Raw genomic sequence first — 22,397 nt, 5'->3', positions numbered from 1 at the left:
TTGATAGGGAGTATTTTTTCTCCCGTTTCATAATATTATGCTATTTCATATGGGACGACAAAAATAAGGTAATCTTTCGGAAGGTTAAACCAAATCTGCGCAATGTTTTGGGACCAACTTTGAAATGGATCTCCCAATTCAGAGATTATGAAGATCAAGGGCTTAACCAAATCCAAACATCACGAATAAATTCCCCAACTCAGTCCCATCGAATATACCCTAGTTCCCTTCTCACATCATCCTCTCATTATATACTAATTTGTTCATTTATAAGCAATACATATGATGGCTTAACAAGCTGGACAATAGGAATAGTAGAGGGCGATAATAACTATCTACTAATAACCGACTATTTAATGACAGAAAACCCATTTGAAGGAAGTGCCAGAGCTCTTTTGTTTGGAGTGCGGATTGCATAAATGAAAGGAGCACATCTAAAGGAAATATGGACCAACTCAGAGTTCGTATGTGAACTCTCTTTTGACTTGGGAAACTATTTTTGGCCACTTAGCACCCATCTTTTTGAATGTATATAAATTGATGAGTGGGGTAGCATGAAGATTGCTACCACAATCTAAACATGTATCTCTCTTTGTATCTATAGCAGAACAAACCCTAGCAAATGGTAGAATTTGTAAATATCTGCAAAAGTTAATGGTTCACTTATAATATGGTTACATCTTGGAATTGAAATGAGTGTTTCTAATTTGGTTTGGTCCAGATCTAGATCAATGTCAAGAACCAGTAGTTCTAACCAAAACCGAACTGAATAACTTAATGTAATTTTTCCTCTTTTTTAAAACTAAACACTTGATGTAACTTAAATAGAAACCTACCATAATTAATAGAGTTATAGTTATGGTCTAAGTTTAAAACCCACTTTTGTTGGGGAAGACCAACAACTTACTGAATGAGCATTTGTATTTTGTCTTTTGCATAGTGAAAATTAATTTAAAACTGGCTACTGGAACCAGATAAGAATCGAATACAAAATCCGAATAGGAACTGGAACTGTACTAGAATTGGATAGGTTCAGTACGAGAAACGATTTTCAGAATTGAGGCGGGACCTGATCCGGTTTTGGATCACACTAACACTCCTTGGAACCAAAACCCAAATTGGACAAAAAACTTGGTTCCGGACCGATTGACACCCTTAGTAATAATAATATGTAAAAGTTGTAGTTTAAATAAATGGGTCTATTGGACCCATTGTGTGGGTCTGTCTGGGAGTTCGGATCAGGTCCTCGTATAAGAGTCATTCTCGTACGGTGTTTGATTCAAACTTGGACTCCACTTAATCTCTCTCTTCTTTTAATTGGTTTTTATTTGAGTAAAATCCAAGTGTGGATCAAACACCGTATGAGAATCATTCTTGTACGAGGACTTGATCCAGACTCTTTGTCTGTCTAATTAGTGGGGTTTGTATTCTTGTATGGTAATAGTGACTCTTTGGAGTACTAGGAATGTAAATAGATAGTCGAAAATTTAAATCAGGAAATATTTAGACCCGATCATAATCGATCCCCTTTACATCTCTCTCTCTCTCTCTCTCTCTCTATATATATATATATATATTCCGGATTGGTTTATTATAATCCTAACACTTCAGATTATTAATTTGTTCAACCAGGACCGATTGAAGTCCAACTGCTACCTCCGGTTCTCGCTCCGGTTCCGGAAAACTGCATTGTTGATTTGTCATTATCCACTGCTATCACAAACAGGGAAAGAAAAAATAAAAAAAAAAGAGAAACCAGTGTGCAGTACGCACACTTGACACAAAGTCACAACCGCAACAGAAAAATAGTTTATTTCCGAACTGCCACGCGAAGCAAAGGCATGCGTACAGTCGTCGTCTGCGTAGATTAGACTTTTCGACTCAAGCAAGTAAGAAAGATACGACTTCGGATTCAGCCTTCCACCAATTATATATATCTTTCAATACTCATACTCTCCTTCCAGCACTTCTGTACTCTACTCTCAAGTCTTAACCCTTTGGGTTCTGGGAACAAAAATAGCCGTTTGTGCTTCAATTCAGGTAAATAAATGTTTCTTCAGCTCTCTACGTTTTCTTCACGAAATTTGTCTCACAATCATTTCATTAACTTGGATTTTTTCTACGCATTGAGCTATCTGATTATATTTTCTTCACGGAATTTGTCTCTCAAACATTTCATTGACTTCAAAATTTTTTTTTCCCGATATATTTTCAGTCTAATTGAGTGGAAATTCTAAGTGTTTTTTTTTTCTGTCATTTGAGATTCTTTTCTGAGTTATGTTCTCAGTCAACAGAATTGAGAATTGGTAATGTCTTTGAAGATATTGTTTGATCAAAGCTTTCTTGAAACTCTCTATTGCTTACTTTTTTGCTATTCTGTATAATCTTAAAATTATGGCAGCTTGGTTTTGCAATTTTGTTTAATCAGCTTAGGTAATTTTGTCATGAGGTTATGCATATAAGGTTTCTAAAAATGTGATAGTAGGTGTTTAAGGAGATTTTGTTGGATTTTTAAATTTCTGTGTGAGTAGATTTTCCTTTATTCTGTTATATTGATTGGGTATGAATCAAATTTGGTTCTATATTTCAGATTCTCCTGTGCGTGTGAAGATCGAATGTAGTGAGGAACTATGGGTTCATTCCAGGCTTGTCTGAGTGCTCTGTTCATGCTCTTTGGTCTATTTGCTTTGTGCCAAAGTTTTCATGTCAGAACAGGCACTAATCAGACAGCACACTTTATAGTAAATGCTTCTGAGGCCTCGGGTTGGAAAATTCCTGATACGCTGTTTGGCATATTCTTTGAGGTGAGTACTTGAGATAAGAAAATTCTATTACCATGTAATTGGATTTGGGAGTCTGAATAAATAGCTGATTTATGGCAATTCCAGATAGTGTTTGAATTGCTCTGTCAAATGAAATGGTTGCTGTCCTAATCAATTCCCTGTATTGATTAGACCTCAGATCCTATTGTTTTAGGAGGAGTTTGTTTTTATATTTTGTAATGGGAATTACATCAAGTGGTTAACACAGCTGTCTGTTTGCACAAATCTGATTCAACATAAACCATGTATTCTTCCTGGTAGGTTGGATTCTCATTAATGCAAACAGAGCCTTAACTCTGATTTTTATTTTCCTGTTGCTATTTTTATGTGGTTTGTGCACTTCTCCATTATCCCCCCCCCCTCGCCCAACTTTATGATAGTTTAACAGGAAAGTGCTAAACGCCATTTCTCATAATATTCTTCTATTCAGGCATTGTTGCATTCCAAAGATCTTATTTTTGGTGGAAATAGGGGAAATCTTCTAGTTTAATGTTTTACATATTATGCATTGCACCTGCTGCTACTGCTCTCCTAATGTTCTTCTATTCAGACATTGTTGCTTTCCAAAATTCTTATTTTTTGTGGAAATAGGGGAAATATTCTTGTTTAATGTTTTACATTAAACATGCGTTGCACATGCTGCTACATTATTCATAAAATGTAGCTCTCCAATCAAGACAGACATTGTTGCTTTCCAAAATTCTTATTTTTTGTGGAAATATTCTTGTTTAATGTTTTACATTAAACATGCGTTGCACATGCTGCTACATTATTCATAAAATGTAGCTCTACAATCAAGACCATTACCAAAATTCCACGAAATATTTCGGTTGCAAGAAGCCTTGAAATGAAATATGGGTCGGCTCTTTAGGCATACCAGATTTCGACTCTGATTTTGGTCATTTCAACTCATTTTGGTAAGAACCAAACCTTTGGGTCTTCTTTTTTTCCAATCTAATTCTTCAAACATATCTAAACATGCTTAATATAAAAATCCCTATTAAATGGTTTTTATTCATTTTTTTTTTGGGTGAATCGAAAAATGCATTAAAGGAAGAGGGAGGGGAAATATAGCCCCCAAAGGGAATTTACAAACCCAAAAGGGCATCAAACAAGGCCACACATGGCCTCAACAAACTTCAACAGGCTGCCCTGGATGCCCAACCTGAGGAGGAGAGAAAATCGGTCCGAACCAGAAAGAGAACCACAATCCTAACCTAACATCTCAGCACAACATTTCTCAGCCACCAACACGAAGGAGCACCGCTGGTGTAGAGGCAGCCACGATGGAGGAGCGCTGGTCTTACGGATGGCCTAGGCCTAGCAGGACGAGAGACTCCAAGGCGAAAAGGCGCCGGTTTTTAATCATTTTTAATACATATTTCAATCGTTTTTATTGGTGTTGTGTTTTCTAGTACTAAATTACATATAGTGTTGCACGATATGCCGATGCCAAGAAATTTATTCCTTCACACAACAATTTGCTTCTTGCATGATGAATCAGAAAAGATGTCAATATTGGTGAATGTGGCATTGCTTACTTCTAAGCATAGTTACACCGGCCAGGTGTTTTGGTCGCTGATCTTTAGTCTGAGTTTTATTCCTAGTTGCATATTAGACTGTCTTGTAACGCTGCTTGTGCACTTGCTTCCAATTGACTCAAAGTTGTTGGACGGTTTTGGATTTTCATGAAGCCACTTCAATGTGGTTGGAGGGGAGTCTCGATTTTTTTATTTTTCATTTGCATGGTGTAAACTAATCAGGCATTCATTCGGTATTGGTGATTCTAGAACTAAAAACATATAAGGCATATCTATCTCATCTGTTTTGGTCTAAATATGTTTTCCTGTGGTGCTTATGAGTGGGAACATTCTGAATGAATATATATATATATATATATATAAATTTTTATTTATTTATTAATTTTTGTTGTAGGAGATCAATCATGCAGGGGCTGGTGGGATATGGGCAGAGCTCGTAAGCAACAGAGGTAATTTTTAAATACTGTTGAACTATTACCATAGAAGAGAAACAATTTGATGATTTAAAGCTAGTCAATAGCAGCACTTTAGCTGGTTAATTAAATAAAAAATTAGCATGATTGATGACTACAATAATTTTCTACTGTACAATATGATATTTCAGCCTTCAATTATGGCTTCAATGGTGGAATTTATAGGTATGATTTCGAATCCACCTATCATCAGGTCGCATTTGAGATGATAAACGGATGTCTGACCTGATTAATAATAGTGACTATCACCATTAAAAAAAAACCCAACCAAATTTGTTTTTCATTAAGCACTCAAAATAAATATGCTAAAACACCATTCCTTAGATTCATTGGATATCATATTGGTTCTATTCTCAGCATTAGATCTCTCTATGGACCAAATATTGTGTGCACCTGGTTGCATGTATCATGTGAGCTGCAGATTAAGGACATGTAAATTTTTAAGTGTCTTGTAGAATGTAGTATTACCCCTAATGGATTCTAGATATCCTCCCATTTTATTCTCATGGAAACAGCAATAGGAAAACTGCATTTTATTTCTCTCTTTTCTATGTGCTGATTCCTTTTCTGGAAAGAAGGTTAAGAAGGACAAGGATAATGTTCTCTTTAGCAAGATCTTGGAGGTGGTCCTTATGTTTTTCTATTATATTAGGAGTTCTTATCAAGGATTAAAGTATCGGTATTGGTCGCTGTATCGGTTGGCTAAATTTAAGATACGTATCGGAGGGTATTGTATCTGATAAGCTAAGATATGCTAAAGATCAAGTATTAAAGTATCGGTATTGGTATCGGTCACCATAGTGGTTGGCTAAATTTAAGATACGTATCGGAAGGTATCGTATCGGTATCGGAGATACTTTAAACCATGGTTCTTATAATAATGCTATACAGAAACATCGAGGCATCTTTCTTATTTCATATCCATGTCGCGTTTCTATGCCAGTTATGTAGCAAGAATGAATAATCTCTTGTCAGCTTCATCTGATGGTAAACGTAGTCTTTAGCATTGTGGTATTGCTGCAATTTTGGTTCCAGGTTTTGAAGCTGGGGGCCCTAACACTCCCTCGAATATTGATCCTTGGTCTGTAATTGGCGATGAGTCATCTCTAATTGTGTCAACTGACCGGTCATCATGTTTCAGTCGTAATGAGGTGGCACTTCGAATGGAGGTACTGTGTGACATTAATGGCTCCAAAACCTGTCCAGCAAGCGGAGTAGGAATTTACAACCCTGGATACTGGGGCATGGTAAGGCAGTAATTATGACCATAATATTTCAGAAAGTATTTTTCTCTCTTCACCTTCTTCATTGTGATCTTAGGAGTTTCACCTATCTGATTATGGAATTTGATCTGTTCCAATTCTTTTTGAATCCTAATGCGAATCACATGAGATGGATGATGAAATTTGTGTCAAGTGTGGCGTTCAGTTTAAAACTTTAGTTGTATGTCAAAGTGGAATTCATGTAGCTGACCCCATTTAGTAGGAAGAAGAGGTTTAGTTGAGTTCAGTTCAGTTGTGACCAGTGTGGCCTCCTTGCCCATCTGTTCAATTATTGCTTTAAGAACTTTGCCCGTAAATTTCGAATATCATACTTGCTTTTCCTGTCTTTAGATCATCATCCTTTTGTTTTGCAGAATATCGAACAAGGGAAGACCTACAAGGTAGTTTTTTATATTACATCACCAGGTTCAGTTAACATGTCAGTTTCATTGGCCAGCTCCAATGGATCACAGATCCTGGCTACTGCCAACATTATGTGAGTAGCTTTTGCAGCTTTGGATAGTTCCATTTATGTATATATATATATATATATAACGAAGGGTGTCCTCACATATTTGGAGTGGGAATAGTCCCTTCGGGCCCCCACAAGCTGTTTCCACTGCAAAGAGGGTGGGAGCCCCAAGGAAGAAACAAGGTGGTGCCAAGGGGATTCGAACCCAGGTAAGACGCTTCTTGAGGCATTTTACCCACTATGAATCACCAATGGACCAACCCCCCTTCGGCCTTCGGGGTAAAAATTTGGACCATTTCCCAATTTGTGCGTGTCATCCTTTCCACTTATATTCTCTAACTGATGGCTATTAACGACAATATCTTCTAGGCTTGCTTCAGATGTCATTCTGATTTTTTTATCCTCTGATTCTTGCAGAGCTGATGCTTCTGATGTTTCAAACTGGACGAAGATGGAAGTTCTTTTGGAAGCTGAAGGAACAAACCCTAATTCAAGACTTCAGTTGACAACATCAAAAAGTGGAGTGATCTGGTTTGATCAAGTGTCAGCAATGCCTTTGGACACTTACAAGGTATCACCATAATTTACATTATTAAGTTCAAAAGCCATTATGTTAGCGAATGTTTAGATAATTTTGCAGAAAGATTTTTTTTTTTTTTTTTTTTTGTTTTTTTTTTTTTTTTTTTTTTGTACGGAATGAAAGTGCCACTAATCCTTTTAAGTATCTTCTAATAGTTTCAAGAATAGCAATGCCAGCCTGCTATCTTGAGAAAAATATGACAAATTTGATTTCTTGGTAGACTTTTCTTGTAGAAGGATGTTTATATTTTATTTTAATTTATCATGAAATTCTTGCTGAGATTTTGTAATAGTTTTATGATTGTTTGTCATATTGACTTCAAATTTTCTTTTCTCTCTGTCTGTTGACAAAAGTTCTTCTGAACGGTCTAGATTGGCCACTTCTCAAATATGGGATCCGAATTCAATTGCATATCCTCCCATGTAGAGTTATCTTCCCTTTTATTTTTCAGCAGTCCATCTATTGGCATGCACACTCCAGTAGTCTTGGATTTGTCAACACTTTATTTGGCCATTTGGATAACCCCATTTTGGTTGAAATCTAACATGTGAGCAGGAGATTTGGGTCACCCGTCCACAATATTCCAGCACCATCCATCCTACCATGTGGCAGAATTTGATGCCACCTCCAAATATTCCATCTTTAGACTGCCATCCATTTCTCTTCCCTTGTTTTAGGTTTTTAATCTATACATAGTTTTATGAACTAAGAAAGTATTAGGGTCCATATGCACAACGGTAAGGTTGCTCCATTGTGACCTAGTGGTCGCGGGTTCGAGTCAGGAAACAGCCTCTCCAGGAAGCTGGGGTAAGGCTGTGTACATTTTGGCGTTCCCCAAACCCCGCAGTAGCAGGAGCCTCATGCACTGGGTACACACTTTATATTCGACTGAAATCTGGAAGTATTTTTAAATCGCATATCATCTTGTTTTGGTTTCTGTTAAAACCAAAACATTTCAGTCGAAATTTTGAACCATGTTAGGAGTATAGGTAGCAGAACTAGAAAAGTCAAGGACCAGAATTCTTCAAACACAGTAACAGGACTTCAGAGAACAGAATAGCAAAAACTTATGTTTCAGATTTAAGCCAAAACAGTGCAGCAACTAGAGAGATATGTGAATAACAAAACCAGAAAATAGAGTGAAAAGAAGGGTGCCACAATTTGTGATACTCAGATAAAGGAGATAGAAATATAAAAGTGATAACACAGGCCAGTCCATCTGAGCATCCACTTGGAATCCACTCAAGCAAAGCCCTGAATCCACATTAGAAACTTAAGAAAACCAAGAGATGTTATTCATAAATTCATGTGTAAGATCTGTTATGAATAAATTTGTATGTAGGGTCTGTAGCTAAATTAAAACCTGAGAGACTGCAGACCAGAAAGAAAAGAGGATGGGAGAGACTGAGAGACGATGTAAGGAAGAAGATAAAGCTGTGCGATAGATTGAATAGATCTACTGCAAGCCATAATTATAGAATTCTAAAGTTGTTACATAATAGGTATAAACCTCTTAAACTAGAGATTACAATAGCAACAGGAAATGAAACCTATCTACCGTAAATCTAGTTACAATAGGAAAGTAAAAGCCAAGAAACAACTAACTACTAAGTTGTTAGAAGGGAACTCACAGTATGGAGGTCCATGAACACTCATAGAACTCCAACTAAGATACACCTCTAACATTCCCCCTCAAGCTGGAGTATTTATATCTCCTATACCCAGCTTGGAACAACCACCAATAAATGTAGGTCGAAACAGCGTCTTTATAAACATGTCACCAAATCGATTGTCAAAGTTAATGAGTTGAGTTGAAATAAGATTGTCCATAACTACGAAAAGGACAATCAATCTCAATATGCTTGGTCCTCTCATGAAAGCTTGGATTACTTGAAATATAAATGACAGCTTGATTTCATGACACATCTTCATTGGTTTAGGAATTGAGAACTCCAACTCATGGAGGCAATGTTAAATCATAAGAGATTTATTAGTTGGATAGATATGTTTTGGATATGAAAACCATTGTTGATGTGATTGGGTGCTCTGACATATGTGTGAGACATGTGAAGAACAATAGCAACCAATACTTAGTTTTGGGTGTTCAAACATGTGTGTGAGACATGTGAAGAGCAATAGCAACCAATTCAGTGAGGACATTCCTTGGAATTGAGAAACAAAACATGTTAAAGAAGATGAAGAGTTACTGAAGTCTAAGAGCTACAGTCATCCGCAACTTCCATGAAGAGCTTCAAAGTTTACATCAGCATTGAAGATGGATTCTCTCATGAAGATCAAGATTAACTGTGCTTAAATGTAAAATGTATTGTAATCTTGATGTAAGGATCTGAGCAGTGAGACTTAAGTGAAAACCTAAGACGCTAAGTGGTTAGCTTGAAGTACTTTTAGATCTTGTTGTCCATGGTCATTCGTGTGAAGTTGCAGTCGATTGAGCTGAATGAAAAACTCTAAAAGTATGAACCTACTGATAGCGGGGAGCAACCATGACATTGTCCTTCCGAACACATGTAATTTAAGTAAAACAACTTAAATAAGTATTAGGAATTAAAAGACATCAAATTATGATTTTTTTTAATAAATTAGGCATTATACATGGTTTGTTAGAAAGAGTCACATATACTAGAGTAAACAATAGTAGGATAGTGCAATACAAGTGGATGACTCACCTTAGTACAATACAAGACATCAATTATTCTGTAAAAGGTTTTTGAGAAAAATGTGTTACCTTCAAGTATTGTTGATGGTAGTTGATATTCCATCTGTATACAATGGTATCCTTGATCAAGTCAGGCTGAACAGCCTCGGAGCATTTGTTACAATGCCTCACCTCAAAATGAAGTTCTTGACGGAAAGGAATCAGTGAGCCCCGAGGAGACCAGGAGGATGTCGGATGTGCTATGACACTAGCATCTGGGGTTTATATTTGCATATTGGACATATGTTTCATCTATATGCAAACTTGAGGGGGAGTGGTGGGGAATGTTAATGTTTATGAAAATATTGTTGTTTAGCAACAAATCCACTTGCTCCAAGCTTCTTTGGGTAAGATTAGGCCAATAGATGCTGCAAAAAGCCAATTTGGGGGATTTTTTTTGGATGAATAAATAATTCATCACCAAGAGAAGAAGAAAATACAAGGGAAAGGAAGGGGGCATGGGGGGGAGGGGAGGCTTAACTACACAAGGGGAAGCAAACCCAGGGGAAAGCAAAAATAGAAACAAATAAATACATCAAAGCCCAAGGGGGAACAAAACCGAGGGGGGATTAAAGGGCCATCAAATGGTAGGGGGGTTGATATCAACCTGTAGATTCCAAGAAGCTACAATATGGCTGTTCTTAAGGGAATTAGGGACAGGATGAACATAGAGGCTATAGGATTTGGAAGTAACATCAAAGTAGATGGCTTTCCAAATCTTATCCAGGGACTTAGATTTGGAGGTCCATCTACGAATGTTACGTTCCATCCAGAGGTGGTTAATGGTAGCGCAAAAAGCCAGTTTACCAACGGGGTCACATATTGTAGTACCAGAGAAGGTCATATCTATCGAGTTCCATTCCCTATGGAAAGGGAGGATGGATCTCCTAGCCGGCCAGCACTTGGCAAGGACAGATTTCTAAACAAGAGGAGAAGGGACAGGAGAAGAAAAGGTGGGGGATGTCATTCTTCTTATATTCTATCAAGGTTTTGCAATACTTCTCTTAAATGGCAACCAAAATGATAATGATCATAGAGATCCCCAGGTAGAACTTAGAAGCCCTATATAACTATTTGGACAAGTTGAATCCTTATAACCACGAATAGCTTCCTGTAGGTTCACCTATTGATCAGAATTTTAATCCCTGTACCAGCAATTTACATAGGATTACACTTATTCCTGTGGTTTCTTGGAAGCACCCAAGATTATCCCTATGATTTGAAAACCTTCTTCTGCAAGCAAGAAAATATCATCTACTAAATGAATATGTGATATCTCAACTAAATTCTTACCCACACCTTACATCATCTCACTAGACATATTCTGCTAGCTCTATTGAGAAGCCTACTCAAAACATTACTCACCAGGATGAAAAGAAAGAAGAAAATGTCACCCTGCCTCAAATTCCAGAATGTTGGGAAAATATCTCCTTGAGCCTATAAAAAAAATTTAATACGCGCCTTGCATCCTATTGTTGTCTACCTTCTCCGCCTTGTAACAATCAGTCTTATTATTAATGTTATTACTATGATTTTTGCTATTTCTATTACTTGAATTGATTTTCTTTGTTTGGTGAATTGGGAATTGCTTATCCACAGATGTTTTCACCAGATGGCAACTTGGTTTCTCAAAACTTTGTAAATAGATTTTACACCCTTCATATATCACATTTTAGCCATAATGGTCTTTTCCATGTGTCAAAATAAGGGATTGGAAATTGGCTAGGAATTATACAGCTGAAAATACAGGGGAGTGATTCCAATACATGGTGGGCTGTCTGTTGTAATGAGCTACTAAATTTGACTTGTCGACAATCCAAAGGATGCTCCATCCCTCCAGTGGTTAACGACACAATCAGCTCTCCACATGTTGACAAGGAAACACTTTCACTTGTTATCCCTGTTGTTTCTGTTGTTGTCACAAATGTCCTTATTATAGGTATTCTGTGTTAAATCTTATGTTGGAATATTTTTATATGGGAGTTGGGGTTCCAAAATGCCAGCACCATTGACCTTCTGTATGCCCTTATTAACCGGCATGTGGCATTTGGTTGGGGCCCATATTTGATGAATGTGTTATACATATCATCATCTATCCAAGGTTAAAATTTCAGACTCATCTGACTCTTCCAGGTATTGAAATATAAATGATTTGGAAAGGAAGAAGTGAACTCAACAGGAAATATAAAAGATTTGGGGCATAGATGGTTGATTGGATAATTTTAGGTCAAGGGGATAGTCAATTCTTCTATTTTAGCATACCTTAATATTCAAGATGGGATTCTGACTAAACATACGACTACTTGATTGGATTTTAGATAGATAATGCGACTTTGCTGCACAATTTTTTTCCTCAGAGTTCTAACTAAATTTTCCATTTCATGTTTCTTCCAGTTGCATGACTGGATTTAAGCCCCCCCCTGCTCCCCATTTTTCTACATATTTGCAGATGAAGTATATGCTGAATTGTTCCTCCTGTAACATGGCTATCAGTTTCAGTTCTCAATATATCTGTCCTTTACAGAATTTTCAGTTTTTTCATGATCTCTCAATCAGGAAGACCTAATGTTTCACTTTTTCTGAAATCTATTTATTGTATGTTGTTTTTCATTCAACCTTTCTTTGGCTGCAGGGACATGGTTTCCGGAAAGAGCTTATTGAGATGCTTGCAAGTCTAAAACCTCGATTCATCAGATTTCCTGGTACTACATTGAAATCTGTTATTTTGTCAGTTTGAAATGAGGTCATTTTCTAATTAATGTGCATTGGCAACAAAATTCTTCGTTAGTTGTTACAATGACGACAAAAATATATGAATAATGGTACCTGTTTATATCGTCTAAGCAAAAGGTACTTTCTTGGTAATTTCATGATTTGGGTTTCTTGTATTAGAACATTTTTTTTATGATGTGTACTTAATTGGAGTTCTGCTAGCACTCATAGCTATCCATGCAATAATTATCTCGTCTTATTCTAAAATACCGTCATAGCTTCAATCCAAATGAATGAGAACTGTTTGATAATTAAGTTATTAGTTCTTCTACCTTTTAATATCTCCTACATGTCATCCCATTATATTCATGCACCCTAAAATTCTTTCACTTCCGCTACAGAAATGATGCTTGTAGGTCATTGAAAGTCATTATACAATAGAAGAGACCCTCCTTCAGGTGGACCATTCATTTATAGACAGTCTCTCGCATTAATTAACTCTACAAAAGCTTTGTCACAACTATTTGGGTTTTGTTGTGATTCCTTTTCTATGATCCCACTCTCAAATTGTTATATTCTAGTCACAAGTAGTTTTCTCATTTCTCACATTTACAACCCATTGCCATTTGGCCATATGTTTAAATCCTTCATCTATGCCACATTTCTTCCCAGTGGTGCAATCTACTTCGCATTATGTAATGAAGAAATGTGCAAACTATTTACAACCCAAACTCACAGCAACACTTCCAATGAAGAGTGTTGTTTACAACACAAACTTCAAAAGTAAAGTTCAAAAAACATAATGAAACTCCCCTAAACCTCTCTTAAATAGAGAAGGAATGGTCAGTTGGAGGTTCCAATGAGTCTTTTTTAAGCAGAGCCGGATGACTGACTGAAGGATTCGTCGACCCCCTTAAAGAAATAATTGTTATAAATATGATCGTTGAGAGAGAAGTGAAAAATAACCGGTAGAGCTCCTTTCAAGGCCAGTCAATCAGAGAAGCTAAAATGCCAAGAACTCCCTTCTCAGGAAACTTTGTCCTGCTTCAAGGCGGTCGACCGGAGCTTCATCTGTCTTACTTTTTGACCTCTTTAATTTTTTGCAAGGAAGACCAAGTCCTTGAGATCTAAGAGCTACGTGAGAATCAATTACAACTTAGGAAGTAAAATGAGTTACAAGTTGAAACTATTCTTAAGTCTTAACACCAATGTTGAACGCTCTCTAAGATGTCCTTGGCCTATTTACTTTGAGGTGCTTGATCTCCATGAAGTGGTTCTTAAAGCTTGATATGCAATTGTATTGCTTCAACCTTTATCCTTTCCACTTTCTTGGGCTTGCCTTCTTGGAAATCCTTGTACTTGAGGATACCGCCTGACTCTTAGGCCAAGGCTTTTCCCATCACACAAACACAAGTTAGTAACCACCGAAAACATTCATAATGTCTCAACACCCTTCATTTAACCTAAGCTCTGCTGGATGTTAGCAGCCTAAGATGTTGGAGACCTAGGGCAGTAGAACTCTTTAGTGATTGTGGGGAAGGGCTGAGGGTTAGTTTTTAATTTGGGGAACTGAACTGGTGAAATAGTTGGATCTTCAAACTAGGTAGCCATTATCTTGGTGTATATTTCAAGCATTGAATCTTGGATGATGTTGTAAGTAGTGCCAGAAATTTTGTACTCTATAGTGGTATGGCTGTTAATTCATTTTCAATACAATCCACATCCTTCCTAGCAGTTGAGAGGACTTCTAACTTGGATTCTGTGGGAATGATTGATACACCTTGCTTTATTGATTTTAAGGAGACTAAATACCAAGACTAAATGCAAGTAGAGATGTTATTTGTGAATATTCATATGGATCTGAGTTTCAGGTTGCTTCATTGCATCCTTCTAGTACAACTGGAAAACTCATACATAGTAACCCATGGTTCCTTGTTCTTTTGTTTTGAGTCATCTCAGAACTGGGGAAGAGCAATGCTCTCAAATGGATGTCTTGCTGAGCATAATGACAGAATATTTTAAGTGCTAAAAGTCAACAAGATGATGGTTCCCCCCCCCCCCCTTTTCAAGATTCTTCATTTGAAATGGTTGTGGGATTTAGTCTGAATACCATTGGTTCACTTTTAGAGGACTTCTTAATGTTCAAAATTTTGACAAAAAATTTCGCCAAAACATTTTGGTTTTGGCAGGGGGCGAAATGGTCTTAAAAATTCAAAATTTTGACCTTGCTTCTCAGAGCGTATTGTCGTGGAGCACAGGTCCAAGAGCTTTTGCCCACAATATAGGTCTAAGTGCAGAAACAAGTGTCCAAGAGTGGTTTGCTGCCTATTATCATGCCCACAATATGTCCTATTGCAGAATCTCTGCCATTCCATGTAGGAATTTAAATTCTTTGGTTCTGCATTCCAAGGCTGAATTACCATGGAACCAGCTGTCTTTCTCATTTAAACTTCAAAGACGCGGGCAAGAGTGTAGCTGAACAAGTGGCTGCAAAAGTGTGATCTCCTTGAAATTTGTCCATTTGAAATTTATAGTTTCCTAGATCTCCTATTACTTTTTGAGACCATTTTTAGAAACGCAAGTGTGATAATCACGCTCAAATATCTTGAGCTGAACACCTTGTGTCTGGCAGCATTTTGCATTTCGACTGGCCACTGCTAAAATCTCTAGACATCATCCCACAAAAAAACCCATTTGCAACATTCCTTACAGAAGATTCATTGTTGTTGAATGTTGGTAGTCCTTATGTGGATTGCGGATTTCCCTTTCCTTCACATTGGTGACTGAAACTTGATAGGTTCTTCAGCTTCTTCACAAAACCTGTAATATCTATGAAATTCTCCCATTTATAATGTCATTGTCCAAGAACATACTAATCTTAAAATGGCCCAATTTTTGTACTATGATTGTAGGAAACTTTTTCTGGCTATTGGAAATAGATTTCTAGGCAAAAGGATTTTGCAATCTTCTGCAGAAGTCTTTATCTTTTGTTTTACAGCCAATATTTGGCAGTGTTTTGTTTTCTGGGTTTCAAAAGGATTAATGCAGAGAATTTTGTGATCCTATATATTGTATTAGGTGGATGTTTTGTTGAAGGTGAATGGTTAAGAAATGCATTTAGGTGGAGAGAAACCATTGGTCCCTGGGAGGAGAGGCCTGGACACTTTGGTGATGTTTGGATGTACTGGACCGATGATGGACTTGGATACTATGAATTTCTTCAAGTAGGTTTCTTTAAGGGATTTTCCCCTCATAATTCCTTCTGGGTGAATTTATCATCAAATGAGTTTTTTATAAATTGATAAGCGGCTCGAGTAATTATTACTATTTCTTCTCTGCAGCTAACAGAGGACCTTGGTGCATTGCCGATATGGGTCTTTAATAATGGTACTATCACTTGACAACAGGCTTTAAGACAATTAATGTTGCCCTTATCTGCCTTGTTTGAAAATTCAGCATTTCCTTTTTGTCATTTACAGGAATTAGTCATAATGACCAGGTCAATACTCCCTCAATCTTACCGTTCGTGCAGGTAAGTCTTTTACTTTGACTTATAGCCATTCATTAAAATGATTTTCCTGTGATAGGTTTCTATCAATATGCTGATATTGTTAAAGAGATGATTCATTCATGCGTTAATAATATCAAGAATAATTGGTATTCTCTATAAGTGATGTGAGACAATAGAACAGAGTACAGTATCAAAGATATATGTTCCAGTTGATTGGGATCTTCAGACACCTCATATGCTTGTACTTAATCAACTCCACAAAATATGCTTTCCAACGACCAAGTTCTATAAGGAAATCATGTATACTGGACTGCACTTCATATATTGTCATTTTTCCTTGTTTGTTACTTTTGACAATGGTGTATTTAAAATTTATGTTTTGACATAGGCACCAAGAAATCGACATATATCAGCTGTCCTACCTTATATTGTTTTGTTATAAAATAACACATAAGATGGTTAGGGTATGAGGGACAAAGTTGGAAAAACTCAAATATTGAAGGATATGTCGTAGGTTTCTTGATAGCAAATAATATCTTTAAGCCTAATTAGAACTACAAAGAAAGGAACCTGCTGGTGGATCTCTAACACAGAGGTACAATGCAATGAAACTAAACAGAACAAAATAACTAGAATAGAAGCCAGAGAAGTTCAGAATTGAGGAACTTGGGGAGAAAATTGAAAACTCGATGGAGATGATCTGATTGACCTGAATCTCAGGTCAATTACTTGTTTAGATGGGTGCTACCTACTGATTCAGGTCAATTACTTGTTTAGATGGGTGCTACTTGCTGTAACTGATCTCAGAGATAACAAACTTAGCCTTATCCCAGCTTAATGGGGTCAGCTACATGGATCCTAACAAACAAATTAGGAAAAGTGAGGTTTAGACAGAAAAGGAGGATGAAAAATGAGAAAAGAGGGATAAGCAATGAGATGAGAAATGAAAAATGAACAGTGAGAAATGAAGGATGAAAGTAAAAAAGAATGAGGCACAACTTAACAAGTCAGGAGAATCTCAGCTAAATGGGATTGGCTACATGGATCCTTGCTCTCCAATATGCTCTATCCGAGGTCATACTTAGTACAAGACCCAAATTGTGCATGTCATTTCTCACAACTTCTCCTATGGTCATTTTAGGCCTACCACTAGCTCTTTTAGCTCATTCAATCCGAATCATTTCACTTTTCCTTAATGGGGTGTTCTTAGGCCTCTGTTGAACATGACCAAGCCACTTGAAGCAAATTTCTCGGAGCTTGTCATTGATCGGGGAGAGTCCCAAATTAGCTCAAATACTTTCATTCCTTACTTTATCCTTTGTAGTTTTTCTGCACATCCAGCTAAGGTTCACGGTTTCGAGGATACCGGGGAAATTTTCCCTATATGGTGGAAACTTATGCTTTGACCCCCAAACAGTGTTTTTTTGGTCTTATTTTTTGTGTACATCCTATTTTAAATATTTCTAACACATTCACATAATTAGTTTCACTAAAATAAGAAAAAAAGAAAAAAAAAGAAACACGAAGTCTTACTTGTGTGGTGAACCAAAGGTTCGATAATCATTACGCTGACTTGTTGACTTAAATTATGAAATTATACTACATAATGACTATATATAGTCTACAATCTACATCAAAACATAAGACATAATCCAAATTAACCAAAATAAATAAAAAAATTACGTCATCAACAGTTATCTATCAACACTCAATAGTAGTGACTCAATTACTCAACACTCAAAAGTAGTGACTCAATTCCAAGTAAAGTGTCTGAGTGGTTCCAGTCCACGAGTTGCGTACCACTGCAGATGTCATAGCTGCTCCTCTAAATGCACCACATACGAGTCCCATGATATGTTTTGGGCCTAATTATTTTGGTAGTTCGTCATTGCCCATCTATAAGATGCATCATCAATATTAGCTAGGTATCCTAGCCTAGGGAGTGGCTCAGTCATAGATCATAGTGATAGGATGTGAATGTGGCATATAAGGATGAGATGGATATTCAAAGATATTGTCAACAAAAGATGACCCACCCCCTGAACTACCCTCCTGTCCAAATGAAGTTAAAGAACCCTACTGTCCATACCCACCACCATATCCAAATGAACCGGTGCTCTCGAAGGATGGCGCACAAAGTTTGGGGAGATGGGATTTACCTTTTTGGTCCAGGCTCCCTTCCTTAGGTATATTTGCTATGAATGTGCAAGATCCAAGCTGAGAATGAAGATTTGATAGCACAATAGCAAAATCTTAAGTGTTTTCCCAAGTTTCCCACTTCATAGAGAAGAAATACCGGGAAAGGGTCAAAATTTTGAAATAAAAAGGTTTCGTTTCCCATTTAAGAAGGTTATATAAAGGTTGACCCATTTGGTTCAATCGAAAATTCCCACATTTCGAGGAAAATTCCCATATTTTGAGAAAAATTCTCATATTTCGGTCAAAATGTGGGAATTTTGGTCGATACTGGTCGAAATCAGTGACTTTTAAAAGTCACATGGTATTTGATATCGGAGTTCTAGGATAGCGTGGAAACATGAGAAATTTCGTCGGTATCAGTCGAAACCTTGAACCATGCATTTCTTCACAGCTCAGCATTTCGCCCCATACATCAGATCTGGTCAAACAATAGTCCAATGGAACTTTCTTTTTAAGTTTTAATGGGATACATCGGTCACACAGTACTCCAGTCATACCTCTCCAATTCATCTATCCTACTTTAATTCTTTATGAAACATCATCCTATATTTCACCTTCTTTATTATTTATTTATAATTGATCCCAGATATTTAAAAGAGTCGCTTTGTGGTATCTCTCTTTCTCAATTCCTTCTGTGTCATTATCCATCATAGAGTGACTAAAACATATACTTTGTCTTCATTCTACTAATCTTAGAGCTTCTTGTTTCCAAGGTTGATCTCCAAAGCTCTAACTTAGCATTAATCCCTGTTTTTGTCTTGTCCACCAAGATGATATCATCGACAAAGAGCATACGCCATTGGACCTCATCTTGAATGCTCTTGGTTAGCTTATCCATAATAAGTGCAAGTAGATAAGGGTTTAAGGCTGATCCCTGATGTAACCTAATTGTAATTGGGAATTCTTTGCCTTGACCTCCCACAAATCTCATACTAATCACCACACCCTCATACATATCTTTAATTACACCCGCATATTTATTCAACACCCCTCTATTCACTAGGACATATAGGATTAAATCTCTAGGAACTCTGCTATAGGCTTTTTCCAGATCAATAAAGATTATGTGGAAATCCTTCTTGGTATCTCTATATCTTTCCATGAGCCTCCTCAATAAATAGATAGCTTCGGTCATGGATTTGCCTGACATAAAACCAAATTGGTTCACCGATATATGAGTCTCTCTTCTTAGACAATAGATCTCAGAGATTTGAGAGCATAATAGTGGTGTATAGGTGTATTCCTAATGGAAATAGAAAACAAGGGAGGCTCTTAGAACTTGATTTCTAGCCACTCAAAATTATGATTTCAGAATAGAATTCAAGAGAATGGGCTACGGAAACCCAGATATTATATTTGAAGCAATTCTAAATTTCTGACTAGTATTAAAAATGTTCTCAGATGCTCTTTCAACATCTTATAGAAAGAAGTTCCTTATTTGGCAGGTCAATTCCAAAACCTGGGATTACTTCACTGAAAATAGAGTCAACAACAGGGGTGTTGCAGGTTGTTGAGAATCAAGGAACTGACCTGGTGAAATCAACAAATAAATTGGACGATAGAAGAGTGAAGAATGAGAGAGGGAACAGGAAACCCACCGACAAAGAAGTCCCTTGGAATCCACCAAGCAACCTGAGAATCCACTCTAGTCTGACTGCAAATCTCTCACAGAATAGAGTTGAGAACTGAACTTCCCTCCTTATTCATGAAATCTTATGGATGGCCTACTGGCCTTACACCTTTTTTTGTTTTTTGATAAAGTCCTACTGGCCTTACACATAGTGTCAAGTGTCAATACGATTGGTTGATATGGTTTGATACATATCGAGATTGGCTAGGTTGTTACGATACAAGACCAATACAGAGAACCGTATCAAACTGTTGCGGGCCAATATGGTACTGATACAGATCAATCAGTACCGATACAATAGCGATGCAGACTGATACACCGATACACAGGCTGGAAAAACCCAAAAATCCTAGTTCTTGAAAACAAACTTCTTCCTACTCTGATTTTTAGCCAAAACCTAAGTGGATCCCATCTACACTCAAAAAATACCTAGGAGTGTAAACAAGCATTGCACTTGCCAATGATAGATTTTTCCTTTTCAAATCTTCTTGCTTGCTTATTGAAGATTTGAATTGCATAGATGTCTTTAGGATAGAAATATGACATGGTAGTCCTCCTAATCAACTACATGTTCCACGCAGCTAGGGAGGAAATTATCCTTCAGTCAGTGGGCCAGCATAGTGCTTCACACGATGCGAAGCATGCATGGACACCCTAACATTGGTTGGATATCATTATTTATTGCCTATTTATGGTGTGCAATTCTTGAAACTCTAGTTTTGCATATAACATAAGCATATCCATGTGTATCAAAGCATATGTACTAGCGGTGCACATTTGACCCTGACGGCCCAAACCCGCCCTGAGCTCGAACGGGGCTTGGGTTGAGGCCTAGGCCTGGCCCAGCCCAACCCAACCCAACCCAACCCAGACTCTAACCCTGGTTAAATAACATGATTTATAATGTATATAATATGTTTAATAAATATATTCTGACTTCTGCTGTACATATTATTATAATATATATATATATATATAATATGCTACCCGCCATATTATAAATTGGATTAAAGTAGGTTTGGTTGATTTTTTTAGGCCCTAGCAGGGCTGGCCGGGCCTGGGCCCATGCAGGGTTGGGTTTGGGTTCTCAAAAAACCCAGCCCAACCCTGCCCATGTGCACCACATAATATCTACCATCTCTCAAATTCATCTCTAATACGTCTCTTGAAACCAGCTATCCGATACGCTGCCCAATACTGATAATTAACATCTTGACCTCACTTGTATGTTAAGATGAGCTAGGACCCAAACCTAATCAAATTGACATTAAAGAATTCCAAATACTAAACTGAAATCGGACCAAGCAATCCTGCCTCCAACTATGGTGGCTTTCCTAGTCACTCTAGGACTCCTTGAATATAAAACAAACTGGACAACATAAAAACTCAATTCCTGATGACTCTGTACCACTAATGAAGACTGAACAATGGAAAACAAATCAAATCAAATGAAAAGGCTGAAATTGACCCCATTACCTAGACTGACATAGTTTGTAAGATAACTATGGAGAGAAGTATGTTAACCTTTTCTCCTCTTTTTAAAATCTGCATTACTTCCCTTGATTACAATGCCTTTAACAAGGATTTGGTGATGCATTTTGCACTAGACTATGATCCTGTATGGAGTCTTAGGTGGAAGACTAGAAGGCCTACAAGGGGCAGTTGGCAGTTCCATGGGCTGAAAATAAGCTTTGGGTGATCATATTATAGGTTGGGCCTTTGATATTCCTGAGTTTCATTGTAACACTCCTAATTTATAAGCACATAAAGTGGGGTTGCAGTTACTACACGATATTAGAAGTAAAATTAGGTGTTTCAGTTTGATTAGGATAATAGCTTTGTAAGAATTTTGATCTGAAAAAAATTCAGGTCAGTATAAGAGAGTGTTCAAGAGTCCTTTTTCGAGTCTAGATGGGAATTTCTAAATCTTATACGTGTATACACCCCATTAGTTAAGCATGATTTGAATAAAGATATTTTGATTTTCTTTAGAGTTATGGAGCTGTTGAGCTGTGCATATGGGATTGGTATTCCAGATCTGATCTCCCTCCTCCTAGTTCTGTTTGTCTCTGAGATTAGGTGCTCCGTCTACTCTTTTTTTTTTCTCTGTTCTTCATGTTCTCTAATATCTTCTTCTACTTCTCTTCTCTGTTCTTGAGTTATATAATTTCTTTTCCATTCTTCTATTATGGTCCTACCGTCCTATATTAGTTCTATCGATTCCACATGGATCCTTGGCAGTAGCAGTTTTTTGGCTCTAGATTTTTTCTGTAACCCCGAACTGCAATATTTGTATCAGAGCCAAACCAGAGCTAAAGGTCTTAAACTTTAGTCATTCATGTCTTCTCGTGTCTTTCATATTTGTCTTCAACTACGTGATGGGAGTCTGGCTGTGCTATATATGGATGATGAATGCTAGGAAAGTATAGTGTCATAAGCTGTGGTGCATATGAGTGCTGAAACTGATGAGTTTGCTGAT

At 37.2% G+C, this 22,397-nt stretch overlaps 1 protein-coding gene across 2 annotated transcripts in view; it reads left to right on the top strand.

Moving 5' to 3' along the window:
• Positions 1–1,784: 1,784 nt before the first annotated feature.
• The window catches only part of LOC122063176 (alpha-L-arabinofuranosidase 1-like), a 30,988-nt gene continuing 10,375 nt past the window's right edge, over positions 1,785–22,397 (top strand). Inside the window, exons 1-10 of one of the 2 annotated variants that reach the window (XM_042626885.1) lie at positions 1,785–2,040; positions 2,591–2,804; positions 4,758–4,812; positions 5,872–6,083; positions 6,473–6,594; positions 6,988–7,141; positions 12,499–12,568; positions 15,657–15,802; positions 15,920–15,965; positions 16,058–16,110. In XM_042626885.1, coding sequence (XP_042482819.1) covers positions 2,631–2,804; positions 4,758–4,812; positions 5,872–6,083; positions 6,473–6,594; positions 6,988–7,141; positions 12,499–12,568; positions 15,657–15,802; positions 15,920–15,965; positions 16,058–16,110 — 1,032 coding nt within the window. In that variant the 5' untranslated portion in view covers positions 1,785–2,040; positions 2,591–2,630. The remainder of the gene's footprint in view (positions 2,041–2,590; positions 2,805–4,757; positions 4,813–5,871; positions 6,084–6,472; positions 6,595–6,987; positions 7,142–12,498; positions 12,569–15,656; positions 15,803–15,919; positions 15,966–16,057; positions 16,111–22,397) is intronic. The other variant, XM_042626884.1, reaches the window with a different exon arrangement.

Source organism: Macadamia integrifolia, unplaced genomic scaffold (assembly GCF_013358625.1).
Source record: "Macadamia integrifolia cultivar HAES 741 unplaced genomic scaffold, SCU_Mint_v3 scaffold1228, whole genome shotgun sequence".
Classification (NCBI taxonomy): domain Eukaryota; kingdom Viridiplantae; phylum Streptophyta; class Magnoliopsida; order Proteales; family Proteaceae; genus Macadamia; species Macadamia integrifolia.
The sequence above is the reverse complement of the archived record's forward strand: the minus strand, read 5'-3'. Positions and strand labels throughout refer to the sequence as shown.